General features: G+C 41.4%; 1 protein-coding gene and 1 non-coding gene across 2 annotated transcripts; one reads left to right on the top strand and one right to left on the bottom strand.

Moving 5' to 3' along the window:
• Positions 1-374: 374 nt before the first annotated feature.
• On the bottom strand, positions 375-447 carry TRNAR-CCG (transfer RNA arginine (anticodon CCG)). The gene has a single exon. It is a non-coding gene; the product is annotated as a tRNA-Arg (tRNA).
• Positions 448-2,380: 1,933 nt separating this feature from the next.
• On the top strand, positions 2,381-3,349 carry LOC9268134 (uncharacterized). Its single transcript, XM_015794019.3, has one exon. The coding sequence runs from the start codon at positions 2,392-2,394 to the stop codon at positions 2,941-2,943; it is 552 nt and encodes a 183-aa protein (XP_015649505.1). The 5' UTR covers positions 2,381-2,391; the 3' UTR covers positions 2,944-3,349.
• Positions 3,350-16,215: the final 12,866 nt, after the last annotated feature.

Below are 16,215 nucleotides of genomic sequence, written 5' to 3'. Positions count from 1 at the left end.
TATATATGCACCATACAGAACAGGCACTCGCCCCTCACCAAAACGATGGGTTTATCCTAGCACACATCTAATCTAACAAGATTTAAAAGCATGATCGTCTCTCTGTTTTCAAATATTTAACACCGTTGACTTTTTAGCGTATGTTTAACAATTATATAAACTATATATATACATAAAAGTATATTTAACAATAAATCAAATGATAAAATAACTTTTTAAATAAGACGAATGGTCAAATATATTTTAAAAAAATCAAGTCCCTCAAATATTTATTTAAAAACCGAGCAGAGTATAATAAGAAAACAAACTAAAATTTCCCTCAAATACTTATTTAAAAACCGAGCAGAGTAATAAGAAAACAAACTAAAATTTAGCGACCACGATGGGACTCGAACCCACAATCTCCCGCTCCGGAGGCGAGCGCCTTATCCATTAGGCCACGCGGTCATATGAACTTTTGAAGTGTTACTTACTTTACTGATACTAAAAATATTTTAGTTCCGCCGGGCAATTAACGGTGAAACAGATGAAAGCCCACTTTTGCACAGATCATGAACTTCGCTCTCGGAATCATGGAATGCATCTCTGTTACACAGATCGATGGGAACTGCCTATCCATTTGTCGGCCAGAAAAACGTCAAATTTCCGACGAGAAATCACGCGACAAAGTTTAGTAAAGGTAAAATCTAATTTGTGCGCGCTCTCTGTTTTACCTTATCGCGCAACACGCTCATCGGCTGTCTGATCCCACAAGCATTGGTGCGTCCGTACATGGCCGGGTGATTCACGGACGTGGCATCATCCAGAGGAATCTAAATTGTAAACCATGTGATGCTCTACGCTACGCCGGCTTAAAAAATAATTTTCTCTTAATAATCCGATCTACGATCCGATTACACCGTTGTGTTCGTAAAAATTGAATCTTCATAACAAGATCTCACATGATTATATTTTGATGAAAAATTAGAAATTACTTTTATAATATATCTAAATTACTTTTAGATTTTACTAAATTACTTCTTAAACCTATAAAAGTAAATTCAATAAAGCCAAAAAGTAATTTACATATATTATAGAAGTAAGTTAGAAAAAAAGAAAGTAACTTTATCACGACATTAAAAGTTATGGAGGTAAAAACATGAGTCTATATAGAAATTAAATTTAATCAGCATAAATTACATCATTGACTAAAAATGATTATAAAATAAATAACTCACAACTTGAATGTATATATTTCTTTTAATGCCGTGACAAGTTACTTCGCTTTTGTTTTAAGTTACTTATATTATTTATATAATATAGGTAAATTACTTTCAGTCTTTATTAAATTACTTTTATGACTAAGAAGTAATTTAATGAAATCTAAAAGTAATTTAGATATATTATAAAAGTAATTTCTATTTTTTTATAAAAATATAGTCATGTGAGATCTTGTTATAAAGATTTAACTGTTATGAACACAATGGTGTAATCGGATCGTAAATCGGATAGGTAATCTAAGAGAAAATTTCATAAGAAGAAAAAAATGCATGCACTTTTAAGTATAGTAGTAGTAGATTGAGGTAGCTGGTTATGACCATATGGAGAACGGTGTCGTTGTAGACACGTCCTTTAGCAAAATCGAAATCCTCATACTAGTCGAGCTTAACATCAACATGACTTGCCTAAAATAAACGTATTCTCATCTAAAATAGCCATACTCGTTATTGGTTTGGGCCTAAAATTTTAAAAAGAGCAACCACACTCACCAGCATGGACACCGCCGGCGAGCCGGCGACCTTTGTGCCGGAGCCCCTCTCTCCGCGGCGAGCGCGACGCAGAGGCCGCCGACGACAAGCCGCTCGCCGGGATCAGCTGCTAGGTGCCGTGCGCGCGGGCAGAGCGCTGCACGTTCACCATGTCGAGCGGCGTGTCGCGGCCGGCTGCCCGCAGGTGAGCATGGTCCCTGCTCGTCGGTCGGTGAGCCGGCGAGGCAACGGTACACGGAAACGAGGAAGAATTGCGAATCTTTCCTGTCCGAATCTAGCGGAATATATCGTGTATCCTAGAACGAAAATTCGTTTTGAACACCATACGTCAGTTCGTCTAGAAGCAGATCATGGCGCGCACCGACCGGTCGTCGTCACTCCAACGTACTATAAGTAAGAGTAGCAGCAAGAGATAAGGAGCAATCGATCCAGCGTGGCGGCATGCAGGATTCAGCCGGCCAAGTAAAAGAAAACTCAAAATAAGCCGTACATGTTAATCGTCTTGTTAATCATGATGAACTGCATGCCTTGCATCCGAAGCCATCTTCAAGCCAAGTAGACCACGGCGCGATCCGCCATTGGCCACGCGCTGTCGCAACCTCTATATAGTACACGAGTGTCAGTGTGTCGGCGTCACTGATCGATGGCGGCCGCCACGCACGCTCAGCCGTCCGGCGTCGACGGCCGCGACGAGCCGAACGTGGCGGCGGCCAACCGGAGGAACGGCGCGCACGCCGTCCTCGCCGCGGCGTCCGCCCTCGTCGGCCTCCCGCCCGAGTACGCCAAGGCGCGCGCCGTCCTCCTCTTGCTTCTCCTGCTTCTCGGCTGCGCCACCGTCCACCTCTCCATGGGCGGCAACCGCCACCGCCACTGGCTCCGCGCCGTGGCGCCCTCGCCGGCCGCGCGCGTCGTCGACCGCTCGCGGGCGCGGCTACGGTGGACGGGGTTCCACGCGCTGCTCTTCCTGGCCGGCTCCCGCCTGCTCCTCGGCCCCAGAACGGCTGCGCCGCCGTCGCCGTCGCAGCTTCTCGGCGCGAACGCCCTGCTCGTGACGGGCGCCATCCTCGTGCTGGTCTCCACCGCCTACGACGGCGTCCCGCGCTCCGTGCGCCCGGCGGCGGCCGCGGCGGCGAGGGGGCTCGACGGGCTCCTCTTCGGCGGGCGCTTCGCTCCGGCGTCCGACGCCGACGACTGAACGGTGGCGCCGGTCGTGTGCAGCACCATCTTCGGTTAATTGGTTGACTTGTATGTTGGTAACTGATCGACCATGCAATTGATCAGACGATCTTAGAGAAAGAGGGACATATCTCTCTTGACATAATTGCAATTTCTTGGGGATTTTTTTGAGGTTTCCTCTGATCTTCTTGATGGTTGTAATTAGCATAGCAGCTGCAGCACAGAGCAATTGGGAAAGGTTGAAGCTAGCCTAGGTAGGCACTACCTGATTACAATGATTAGATGGGTGGGGATTAATCATGCAAGGAAGTCAAAGTCTTGGTCAATGCCATTTGTAATACTTAGTAATTAACAGCACTACACATGACACATGTGCCATATCTATCTCTGCCAAGAGTAGTTATCATATCTGTTGTGATCACTAACCCTTGAAAACCAGTATAACAATATGCAATAGAGCACAGAATGACTATTTGAGTCTATGCATGTAAACATTGATATGCAGTGGCGGGAATGCGCACGATCAATTAATAAAGTTTCCCGATGATCGATCACTTTTTATGATCGTCAACAGCCAACAGGCAATCACTAGTGAAAGCGCTAGCAATGAATGGTTTGCACTTGTATAAATAAGGGGACTCTAGAACGTTTGTAGGCTGAGAAACTATATCGGATTAGACTCTTCATAGTACTATGAACTTAGACGGTCCGATACTTTCAAATTCGTATTACTATGGATAGTCTAATTTGATACTTATAGATTTTTATACTTTAAGATGGAGGGAGTATGTGAGATGGAACCAAAACTAACCAGCGTGTGTGAGAAAGGAGAGTGAGAAGAGGATTCTAACTCCAACGGCTCAAGCTTAGCTAGGACGAAAACCGTGTGTCCTGCGAAGTGAGAGTGTAATTCAACTGGTAATATATTCTTCGTAGATTTGATATAGGTGTCGCTTTTACGGCTAATTATTTTTTGGAATTGTCTATATATCATTTGCCAGAAAACCCTTCTAAAAATATTACAAATTCTGGACTATCCGATTGCTTTAAGATTCGTGCAGAGAAACAAATCCTAAAAATCTCCTCCTCTCCCTTCCTCCCAACACCACGCCGCCACTCCTAGCGCTCGTGCGATCCGTGCTATGCCACCGCCTCCACCGCCGCCACCCCAGCGTGCTGCCGCCCAGCCTCGCCGGCTGGCCGGAAGGCGTTAACGGCGCTGGCGAGGCCCCCCCGGCCGACCTCCTCCCCCTCCCCTCTCCTCCCTCCTCTAGCCACTGGCGGCGAGATGCCCCCGCCGCCAACGCCGGCTCACCGCCATCCTCCATCCCCACGACTCTGGCGCCGCCGTCAGCGCCTCGCTGCCCACCGCCGGGCCGCCGCCTCCCATGTCCATCCCTCTAAGCCCGGCCACCTCCCCCTTCTTCCCCTCCCACCCCCACCCCACCCCACCCCACCCCGGGACCTTAATTCGCCGGCGCCGGAGAAGAAGAGGAAGCCGCCGGAGTTGGAGAAAAAGCACCTGGAACACGAATAGCGAAGCACATCCGGTGATTCAAAATTTGTAAGATTTAGGCATGCATTTTCTGTCGACAGATGCTTAGCAATTCCGTTATGTTTTTAGCGGTCCACCTATCCACCAGCCCTGTTGATGCGTGTCGCTCCGCACTCTGTTTCGTCCCCGCTAGCGTAACTCTCGAGCTGAACTGGTCCATCAAGCCGTGTTGGGCCTTTACCTTTTGACATGGGCTTGCAACTGTAACAGATGCAAATGTCAGGAAGAAATGATCTAGTAAGTACAATGTGTGCCAGGTTAAAATTAGAAACATGTAAGTTAACCATTTTAATATCCTACATTTCTATAAAAGGAATCACTATTAGACAACAAGTACAGACATAACAAAAATAATTTATTTCAATAACTCTTTAGGCATGCAGATTTAAAGGTAAATAATCCTACGCTCCAAATAATCTCTAATAATTAGTACAGATATATGTTGCCTAAAAAAGAACTCTTCGTGAGCTAGATTAGCAAGTGTTCGCTAATTTTATAGTGTATATTTATAGGGAATATATGCTATGCACATAAGCCTTTCATACACATTCCGTGTACACCAACTAACAAATATCATGAAAAATTCTAAAAAAAATTGCCATTTACTTCTAATAGTATTACATATATCTGTAAAATTTCGTATTCAAATTCATTATATTTTAGCCGTAACAAAAAATTAAAATACGGCTAAAATATAATGAATTTAAATATAAAATTTCACAGGTATGTTTAATACTATGGAAAGTATGCGTCCAATTTTTTTAAAAAAATTTTCTATGACATTTGCTTGTAGTTGTGCGCGGGAAGTTTGTGTGCATATGATATGTTCTCATATATTTATAGGGTAAGTGTGCACCGTGAACGTGTACTGTGTTTTAAAAAAGAAAAGAAAATAATTGTTCCATGCCATGGCGTAGGTGTAGGAATTTTTTATTTATACATTTTTTATTAAAATATTTACTTTTTTTTTGAAAATTTACAAATCTAGTCGCTTATCGCCCTTTGGGAAGGCGAACTAAATATAAATTTTTCAGCACAACTTGTTAGCTCTATGATTTATTTAAAATTATATTATATAAAGTCAAATGAAATAAAACTTTATATCAAAATTATAGAGCTCGAGGAGATCTACAACTTTGTAGTTAACAACGTTTTCATTTAAGATCTTTTAGATATCCAAATATTCGTTACAAAATATAAAACCTATTTAAAAAAATCTCAGATCAACATTTCAAACGACATCGGATGGAGATGAACGAGATCTACAACTTTGTTATTTATCATTTTTCCATTTAAAATAATTTGGAGTGTCGAATAAGAATTATTAGTTTTTATGCAATTAAAACCGGTAGAAAGTGTTTGAACACAAATAAAAAATTTGCATTTAGGTCCGTTATCGCCCTCTGGGAGGGCGTCCTCCCAGAGGGCAAGAGACAACTAGATTTGTAAATTTTCAAAACAAAAAATTATTTTTTAAATATTTTAATAAAAAATAATTTAAATATTTTAATAAAAAATGTAAAAATAAAAATAAATTCTAGGCGTAGTAGCGTGAGGCCCAACTGTGAAATCGCTGCGAGGCCCAGACATCAGCCGGCCCAAACACATAAAACTGTTGGGAGGCCCAGGTACCAGCTAGCCCACAGACACGATAGGAAAAAAAAAAGGAAGTGAAAAAAAAGAGTCCGACCTGCCGGATTGATCTGCACAGACTACAGTCCTCCGCTCTACCAACTGAGCTAAGGTCGGTTTAATTTTTATTTTCTCATGAACCTTTAATAGTATTATATATTGTCACTTTCTCTTTTTTCTCCCTAACTAAGCCAGGTTTTTTTATTTCGCTCCATTATTCAACATGTGTTTTTTTAGCTGGTCTGGTCGTTGAGGATCAAGCAAAGTGCCAGTGGCCTAATTAATGCCAAGATCAATATTGTCAACCTTGTCAAGTCAAGGGGGGAAAATAATATTATGTTGAAAAACAATAATTTTCACGATAAAAAAATAGGGGATATTTTTTTTACCCCTAAATTCTTATTATTCCCCCTTAAATGGGTTGTTGGACCTACAAAGTTATGGTGTTGGTCATTGGGTACTGATTTCTTGTTCCACTTTTCTTACAACTTCATAATAAAAACCGTAACTACATCCATATATATACACTGATTAATCCCATTCGAGATATAGTATGTGGATCCTAAGAATTAATGCTATAGCAATGTTGTCCTTTAATTAACAATTCATCTCTGCTGTAAATCAGATGAAAGCCCGTCTTTGAAATCCTCTCAAAACTGGCAATACTTGTTCAAATTCAATGATGGTTTTGACTCATGTAGGAATTTGAAGTACTATAACTTTTGTAATTAAGAAATATATGTATGCAATCAACAAAGATTGCTTCCTGGTATATAAATTCCCACGTATATATTGGCACGCAATATCGTATGGTCTCTCATTAATTAGCTAGAAAATGACACATGTCGTACTAGTTCTTCGTTTGCCAAATATGTTGGGCTATGACGACTCATGATCACATTTATTTATAATGTTGTCAACGTGCGTTGACACAACGAACAAACAACTGCCTCGCTGGACACCGAGGTGTATATGTGTCTAGGGCATTCTTGACTATTGTTAATAATATTTACTCATCAATTCATCATCTAATTAACTAATGTCATGCAGATATGCATTTTACTTTCCTGGCAGATGTCCTTTCCTTGCAAGACTGATCATAAGATCGACCCATGCAATCACAGCTGCTGATGCTGATTTACGCATTGCCTTATTGCTGCCAAGTGTCAAGTTAATTAATCTGTCATCCACTATGCATGTTGCATCCATCTTAATAACATTCATGCATGCATGGTGGATTAAAAGGATAACTAGGTGCCAGCAAGCACATTGATTACTTCTTGACAGTGTCAATTTTTTTCACCAACGCGCAAAAAAAATTGGGAAAATTACACAACAATATATTAGAAAAAAGCATATTGCCACGGGACAAGGAGAAAAATAGGAGGAGAGAAAAGACTATGAAGGTTAAACTACGAAAAAGAAAACACTGCTCCTATATTGAGGGTGGTTTGTGGCAGAAGAACCCCCACTATACTGCCAACAGGCCCAAAAACAGCGGCGCCAGCAGATGATCACATACGGTCTTCCTGTATGATGGACTTCAGAACTGTCGAAACCGATGAGAGAGAGTAGTCGAAAACCTTGGGTTCCGCTCCTTCCACAACTATTAGGATACCAGGAGATTTAGGAAGTCAAAACCCTTACGAAGATGCTCTAGCAGGCCCTAGAAGACACCCACCAAACCTGAAGACCGAAGTGAGCAACCACGGAAAGGAGTGAGGTCAGGCCAGCCAGAAGGAAATAGGACACGGTGCCAGACCTGGTGAGCAAACACAGTTGAGGAGGATGTGGTTCGTCGTTTCAAGTTCTTGGGCCCAAAAAGGATAGGCTGAGTGGCTGTCAATACAACGCTTTTACGGAAGATCAGTCGTTCAACAACGCTGCTGGAACGCAAGCCAAAGGAAAAGCTTGCATTTAGCAGGTCCTTTAGCCTGCCAAAGCAGACCAGTGCAAGTGAAAGGAGTGCTGGATGGCCTAGGAAGAAGCCTGGTAGACCGAGCGAGCCGAGTAATACTGATCACTTGTCCAACTTTAGACAAGACGCTCCTTTGTGCGACTGTGCTCGAAGAGAGCTGGACAGGAAGTACCGTATTCCAGACCATCCGAAATTGGGAGATGACAGGGACCGTGAGAGTGCCATGGATATCCCTAACCCATCTTGACAGTATCAAATTTACATGTAAGTAAGATCACATCAAGACGTTCGATCAAATGGGGAAAAAATACAATTCTGATGGAATTTTTGCTTACGTTGTTTGACAGTGTTACATCGAGGCATAATGAGACGAGTTTATTCAAGTGGACACATCAACTTGTGATGGTTAGTATGTACCTAGCTAGACCTACTTCCCAGCTACTAGTATGTGATCTCTGATCAACTGCTGACTTTGACCAGCTCTTAATTTAGCAAGCAACTAGCTAGCACAATTGGAATACTAAACCTGTCTCGTTCTAGCTAGTTTATTTAATTGCTGGGTTTTCAGCTGGAAGAATGAACTCCCCATTGTTTTCAAGGTAATTTAATGTAGCTAATTAATTATGTAGTGGTAGTTTTTTTGTTTAGTCTGATACTGTGTCAACATCTGTTATCTGCACAATAATCTCCAATAGTAGCAACTTTAAGACAAGATATTTGTCATGTCAAGATCTGCCTACTGTTCATGCAAGCATCCGTACGTCGTCTCACCCTCAAAATATATTTTAGCAGTATCGAAAGGGAAAGAGAAGTTCATATATGTATTATTACCAGTTTATTAGTTAATTAATTAGCCTTTTTTTACTAACCGATTGGAATAATGCAGATGTCAGATGAAAGCGATACTCCAATACATATCCATTATTCCCATATAATCTCATCCTTTCAGAGAATCATATACATGCAGTACATGAATTAAGTATGTAAAGCATCGAACTCGGTGGAATTGTTCCGACAACGACTAGGCATGCATGCAGTGCACCTAATCATCAGAACCCAACAAACAATTGCTGCATGCTTTTTTCACCATCATCATGCATGCATATATACTTGCACGGCTGCAATGATATCTAGCTAACTAGTGAGACAAAGTACAATTAGTAGTACTAGTAACAACTAGTCAAACCAAGTAGGATTAGTACTAGTAACTAATTTCTAATTAGAGTAAAGTACATGGCTGGTCTTTAAAGTTGGAGCGAGGCGTCACTTAGGTATATGATCTTGAAAAATCAACATTAGGATCTGCGATCTTATTTAAGTGACTCATTAAGATCCAAAGGACCTCTGACCGGGCTAATCACTGGCTCCGATAGTCGTCTAACTTAGGGAGGACTAGTGGACGAAGAGGTCCTCGCCGCCGTTGTCCGAACCCGTTGGTGGCGTCAAACCCCTTCATCGTCCCCTTCACCCTCTCCGACACCATCTCGCCCTTGCCACCGCAAGTTGAACCCTCCAAAATCCTAGAAGCCGCCCGCCGCCCCACTCTGCAGGCCAGCCGCCGCCACTACCCTTCTCGCCCTTCCCGCTCCCCTTCACCTGGGGCGACCTCGACTCGGCCAACTCCGAGTACTCGAGGTGGCCTGCCCAGCGCTTGCAGGTCCTGCTGCGGCCGCCACAAGCAACGGCGAGAAGGGCTGGCCGCCATCCCTTGCCCTTCTCCCCCTGGTCGCCGCCCTTCACCCTCTTTGCGCATGCTCGCCAACCCGCCGCTGTACCCGCCTCCCTCCTCATCATCATTGTCATCGTCACTGCCGCCGTCGCGTCTCCACTGCAACCCAAATTGCCCGTGCAACCGCAAACCATAGAAATCACAATGAAAGAAGAGTTGGGGAATAAGGGTTGGATCGGATGCAGGGGGCAAAATGCAAATATGCTACCACTCTGGACGGCCACGTAAGCCAGTCAACCCGGTTAGAGGTCCTTTAGACCTCAATGAGTCACTTAAACAAGATCACGGATCCTAATGTCGATTTTTCAAGATCATGTGTGTCGAATATGTGTACGTAGTCGGTTACAGTTTAGGACTTGGAGTTGTACTAGGTATAGGACTAGAGTAAGAGTTGGACTCTGTCCTAGGATCTCTCATAAATAGAGGGGCGTGCCTGTTGTAACCGCATGGCGACATAGCATAGCGAGAGGGAGCGGCTGCCGGCGGCGACCTGCCGTGAGTCGTTGTAACTCTGATACGTTGTAATATGCTGGATCGGGGAGGAGCGCCCGTAATCGGTGCCCCAGAGATGTAGGCCTCGGTTGAACTCCGTTATCAAATATCGTGCATCGGTGTCGTCATCGTGTTTGGATCTTCTATGGTGTTTCTTCCACGTTTGGTTTCCGATATGATTTCGGGGCCGGTTTTATAACATCATGAACCTAAGTGACAACTCGCTCCAACTTTAAGGACCGGTCGTGTACTTTACTATTCCAATTACCTACATTAACTCCTTACAACCTGATACTACATTAGAATTTTGTGACCTTTCTAAAATTTCGCCATTTAGCATGTATATGGAAATAATTATATGTATGTGCGTAAATTTTTTTTTCCAATATGCATGCATGAGATTTATGTGTCATTCAATCAAACATTGAGCTAATGTTTGGAGTAGATCCAAATATATACGTGAATATATATTCTTTTGTCTTTTAGATTACACGAAAGACACATACGCACACACCACACCCACTAGCCTTGATCCCGGCCGTACCCACGAGTAAATCCTTAACACACACTTTAATTATCTGATAATTAAGCTCGAGTAGCAACACCGTAACAAGGCCTTTATTTCCAATAGTACATGGTTACTCCCCTGTACTAAAATATAAATATTTCTACAACTCATAATTTGTACCACAAAGTATTTTTGGCATTTATTTTATTAATGCATAGAAATTCATATATTTTTGGACAATCAGGTACTTGGGAATAGAATCTAAGCAATTCAAAATTCGACCATTGAGGCGACTGAAAGAGAGGTTTTTTTTCTTAATCTTTGTATTTTGCTAAACAACAATAAAAAAGAAATACTTATATTTTAGGATAAAGAGTAGCTATAATCCATCATTTGCTCTACGACTAACAAGCCATGGAAAAAAATGTCGCAATTAACAAAAAAAATATTTAGACAAAAAACTTTTATACATGTGTTGTTAGCGAATTAAAAGTTAATATTGAAAAATAAACTATAATAAAAAAACTCTCAAAATCAACTCCAATAATAATTTCCTAAATTTAAATTTTAACTACGACTAATAAGCCAATAAGAAAGCTGTAGGTAAAATTAAGATAGCATCTCCATCCATCCATCCATCCATCCATATCGATCTGTCTTGTCCCATCTCGTCGATGTCTCACATCTGCTCATCTCATCATCTTTCATCTCATCTCATCTCATCTCATGTGCAAGTGCAGCCAATAATGGGAGCCAATAAGCACTAGGAGTTGGTTTCAGATAAAAGACGAGGCCCCTTTCGTCCAGTATTTAATAATCTCAGCACCAGCATTGCCGGGGCCCTCGACGGCGACCGGCCGTCGATGTCCCGGCCGTCGGCGGCCGATCGGGCGGCCACGGCGGCAACACGCCGCCCGCCGGGCACGTGACATGCCACGTGAAGAGAGGGCCGGCCGGCCGGCGGTCAGTTTCCGGCCGGTGTCGCCGTCGCCGTCGTCGTCGTTTATCTTGCGAGATAAGATGAGTACGTCGTTGATCGATCGAGTAGTGGTGATCAATGTTGAAGCTAAAGCTTTGGAAAAAAAGAGTTAATTAAATTAATTAATTAATTAATTAATTAATTAATTAATTAATTAATTATGTGCGTGATTAGACTTCTGTGAGTGCTGACCAGCTAATAATGCATGATTCCTGCTGATCTCTCTTTTATTGGCATATGTATGTTAGGACAGAAGTGGTAATTAATTAGATGGCTTAATCACACATACTCCCAAAAGGTCTCCAAACGAGGCTGCACCAGAGAGAGAGCAGAGACGATCCTCCTTGCAGATGGATCCCATAACCATCGAGATCGGCGAAAGCAAAAATCGAAAACCCTAGCATTCCGCTCCTTCCAAAGCTGCTAGGACATTAGAAGGACCAACGAGTCAAAACCCTTGCGAAGATGCGCAGGCATGCAGGCAAACTTTAGCTGTCGGCCACCAGACCTAAATAGAATCGCCACGGGTGAGGGAGATAGGATGCAATGCCAGACTTGGCAAACGAACAAACAGTCGAGCAGGATATAGCTCGCTGTTTCAAGCTCCTGAGTGCAGAAGGGGCAAGCCAAGTGGTTGTCAATGCCGCGTTTATGCAGAAGATCTGTCATCCAGCAACACTGCTGGAACGCAAGCCAAAGGAAAATCTTGCACTTGACAGGACCCTTAGCCTACCAAAGCAGATCGACACAAGGGAAAAAGTGATGCCCCACGAAGAAGGTGTGGTAAGGTGAGGCGGGGGAGTAACGCTAGTTGCTTGTCCAGCGCCAGACAAGACAATCCTCAGTGCTCGGAGTGAGATGGACGAGTTGCACCGCATCCCATACTAACAGAAATTGGGAGATGACGGGGACTGTGAGGGGGCCACAGATGTGACCCACCCAAGAGTTGTCAACAAGAGCGGAGGCTACCGTGTGCGTCGCCTAGAGGCGAGGGGGTAGCTAGGATGAGATCCAGAGCCAGGGATATCACAGAGCGGCCCTGAATCCACTGGTCCAACCATAAGAGGGTCGACTCGCCATCACTCAGCATGAGGAAGGTGGAAGCCACAAACATGTCAAAGACGGTCCGCTCAAGGGGTGACTTGAGGTCGGCTCAGTAGGGGTGGATAGAGCGCAGAAGCCAGAGCCAGCGCATGCGGAGAGCGAAAACCGCCGTCCGCAAGTCCGAGATGCCCAGGCTACCGACGACTTTAGGGCGGCTGACATTCGTCCAAGACACAAGGCAACGCTCACCCTGAACCGAATCTGTCCCCGACTACAGGAAAGCACAGCGCTTCTTATCAAAGGCCTTGATGACCCAGGTTGGTAGTCCGATTGCCATGGAGACATGGATCGGAATAGAACAAAGCATGGACTGTATAAGCACATAACGGCTGGCTAAGTTGGTGAGCTGACCCTTCCATGAAGGGAGGCGATGGGAGAACTTGTCCACCAGAGGTTGCATGTCTATATTACACCAATTCATGAGAATATTTGCACATGGAACACGCGTTTTATGATAGTTGTCATGCTCTTTTTTAAAAAAAAAGAATAAATGATACTTTTATATATTTTTTTAGATTTTTACATGATTCTTGGTATTTTTATTAATTGACTGTCAATAACCAACTTTTGACTTAGTGGAGCGGCAAAGGGACAAGGATGCAAATAGTGTAACGGAGAGAGAGAGAATGACATTTCTCGAGTGTCTGAAAAGGGATATATATCAACAAGTTCCACACCAACCATAGAAAATTTTCTGCCATTTCATTTGGCGACAAATTTGACTATAACAATTTATTACTTGTTTGTCGACATGCTCCATATATATATAACGACCTATTTAATTAAGACCAGAAAATTGTGCCACCAATTTAAATTAATATCCACCTCAATAAATGTGGTACGTGCGGTATAAATTCAGCTCTATCAATAATGCACAACATGCATGTCTTTTTCCCCTATCTTTTGCACTACTATGACGTCCAAATTAACCTCTGCCGCAAACATTTTTGCTGCTAAAAATTATTGATGATATATATATCGTTCCCATCGAATTTCCGATGGATATGATATATCGATATCGAGCAGTTGGGCCGAGTTGATCTGATGGCATGATAAAGAGAGAGGCTTGCAGCGAACTGAACTGAACTGAATACTGATATGATCCGAGAGAGACGACGACGATTAAATACCGTATTCCGGACGGCACGGCACGGCACGCTCCCCAAACAAGCGTATACTACACATGTACGCATACATACGCATTGCGTATGGGTGTGTTTAGTTCACGCTAAAATTGAAAGTTTGGTTGAATTTAGAACGATGTGACGGAAAAGATTTTGGAACTAAACTCGGCCTATATATACAAAGTAACATTTAGACATATATATGTTTAATCATTTGTTTTATTTAAAGTTTTGTGCTAATAAAAAATGCACAAGTCATAAAAGTGTCTTTATAATATAGTAAAACGGACCACAACAAAATAAATAATAATTATGTAATTTTTTTAGTGAGATGAATGGTCAAATGTATGTGTAAAAATCAACGACGTATAGTTTATTAAAAACAGATGGTGTATGTAATAGTTTACAACATTGTACATATGAATAATTAATTAATTAGTACGCATGCATATCAATCTGCATCTGCGTGCCGCAGGATTTTCAGTACAAATTTGCTATATACATATAAGTATCTATATGTAGATCCCAATTGCAGCTTAACTAGTTTGAATTTATATATTCATGTACATATACAACCACCTCAAATTTAGTTCAGTTGATTAATTGTAGTTAACCCCTTGCTGTGCCAAGGCAGCTATTTTAGTTGGTCTATACTAGGCTGGTTGGATGAGAGTATACAGCTTCTTGAATCATTCAATTGTCTCTCGTAGGCTGGTTCTCATGTACTAATTATATTGTTCTCTCCTATAGGTTAATGAAAGCTCTGGAATTCTCCTAAAAGAAAATTTAAGGTGTGACTGAGTAATATCCATACTATTTCAATTTCAACTTTTAATTAGGTGGTTTTACGATCGGTGAAGATGCATGCATCTCCACGTACGCATAAGGCTCCATCTGTTTGATCTGGCCAACACTACCTAATTTTGACAAGAACAGGTATAGCGCAGTTTACTTCATTCCTAGCTGGTGACTTTATCTTCTTTTGTTACTTCTCTTTATTTCTTACTATATTTAGTATTCACCAGCACTTTCTGTCATTTGCTTTTCAGCTTGTAAGTCGCGGCCAAAATCTAAATATTAAAACTAATTTTTTGAGTTGATTTTGGAATCTTTTTTAGCTTAGTTTATTTTTAAGCATTGACTTTTAAATTACATAAAATAAATATAAAATTTTTGTTCACAAATTATTTTTTTAGCTTATATATAACATTTTTTTGGCTTATCAGCTAGAAACAAAACGATCATGCGAGGAACCGAAATATATTAATTGGTATGTATGTGAGGAATTGAAATATGTTGTTTTTTCATCTTGATTATTAATATAGTAAAAATAATATAATTGTGTAAATTAATAAATAATCATGTAGAAAAAAAATAAGAACTTGGTAGTTCATTTATTAGAATAAAAAAAGAAGACATAGGCGTCCAAAGTCGTCAAGTACAAGTGTACTCAAACTTGTGCGTGGACACGTGAGGATAATGTACAATTCAACTCCCCTCGAGCTTGAAAGGTCATAATGTGAATAAAATATATATCTTCATTTTTTTACGAGAATATATATTCATTTCGAAGGATGATTTAGAACAATTAATTGTTCCTTATCAGAATATTTGAAATTTTATACTATATAGATTGACTAGCTCTTTATTAATTATGGCCAGCTCCATCGATCACACACCCCTTCAGCTAACCGATCTATGCTTACTATTCTTCCACCCAAATCTAATCTTAATGTAGCTATAGGCCATAGCTTGACCAATCTATATGCATGCATGTGTTGCGGCCCTCACGCATTAGTAGCCAAAATTGTAATGATAATATGGAATCTTGTACTCTCTGTCTGTTCTAAAATATACTCTCTCCACGCCGAAATATAAGAATCTAGAATTGGAGAGAACATATTCTAATACTGTAAATTTAGACTAGACAGACTTCTTAGCAAGATTCGTAATATACTTGTATATACGTGTCCCATCTGATATATATATTTTAGGATGGAGGTAGTAGTAAATTTTAATCTTTGACACCAATAGTAAGAAGAGTAGTAAAACAAATTGGTTGCCTTGTTGGGATGAGTGAGGTATAGATCCAGATTAATTAGGGCTATAATATAACCATGCGGTAGTGTGGGTAGTTTAATAGTACAAGTTTTTTAATAATGGAATTTATTTTGATCTTTGCTTTACCTTTTGCAAGTATTAACTAAGGTGTTATTTTAGAACAAATTTTGAATTTTAAATTGTTGTTAT

The sequence above is a fragment of the Oryza sativa genome, chromosome 8 (assembly GCF_034140825.1).
Source record: "Oryza sativa Japonica Group chromosome 8, ASM3414082v1".
Classification (NCBI taxonomy): domain Eukaryota; kingdom Viridiplantae; phylum Streptophyta; class Magnoliopsida; order Poales; family Poaceae; genus Oryza; species Oryza sativa.
The sequence above is the reverse complement of the archived record's forward strand: the minus strand, read 5'-3'. Positions and strand labels throughout refer to the sequence as shown.

Bases quoted from the DNA above. Each gene is read 5' to 3' on its own strand.
- LOC9268134 (XM_015794019.3), top strand. From the start codon at position 2,392: ATGGCGGCCGCCACGCACGCTCAGCCGTCCGGCGTCGACGGCCGCGAC.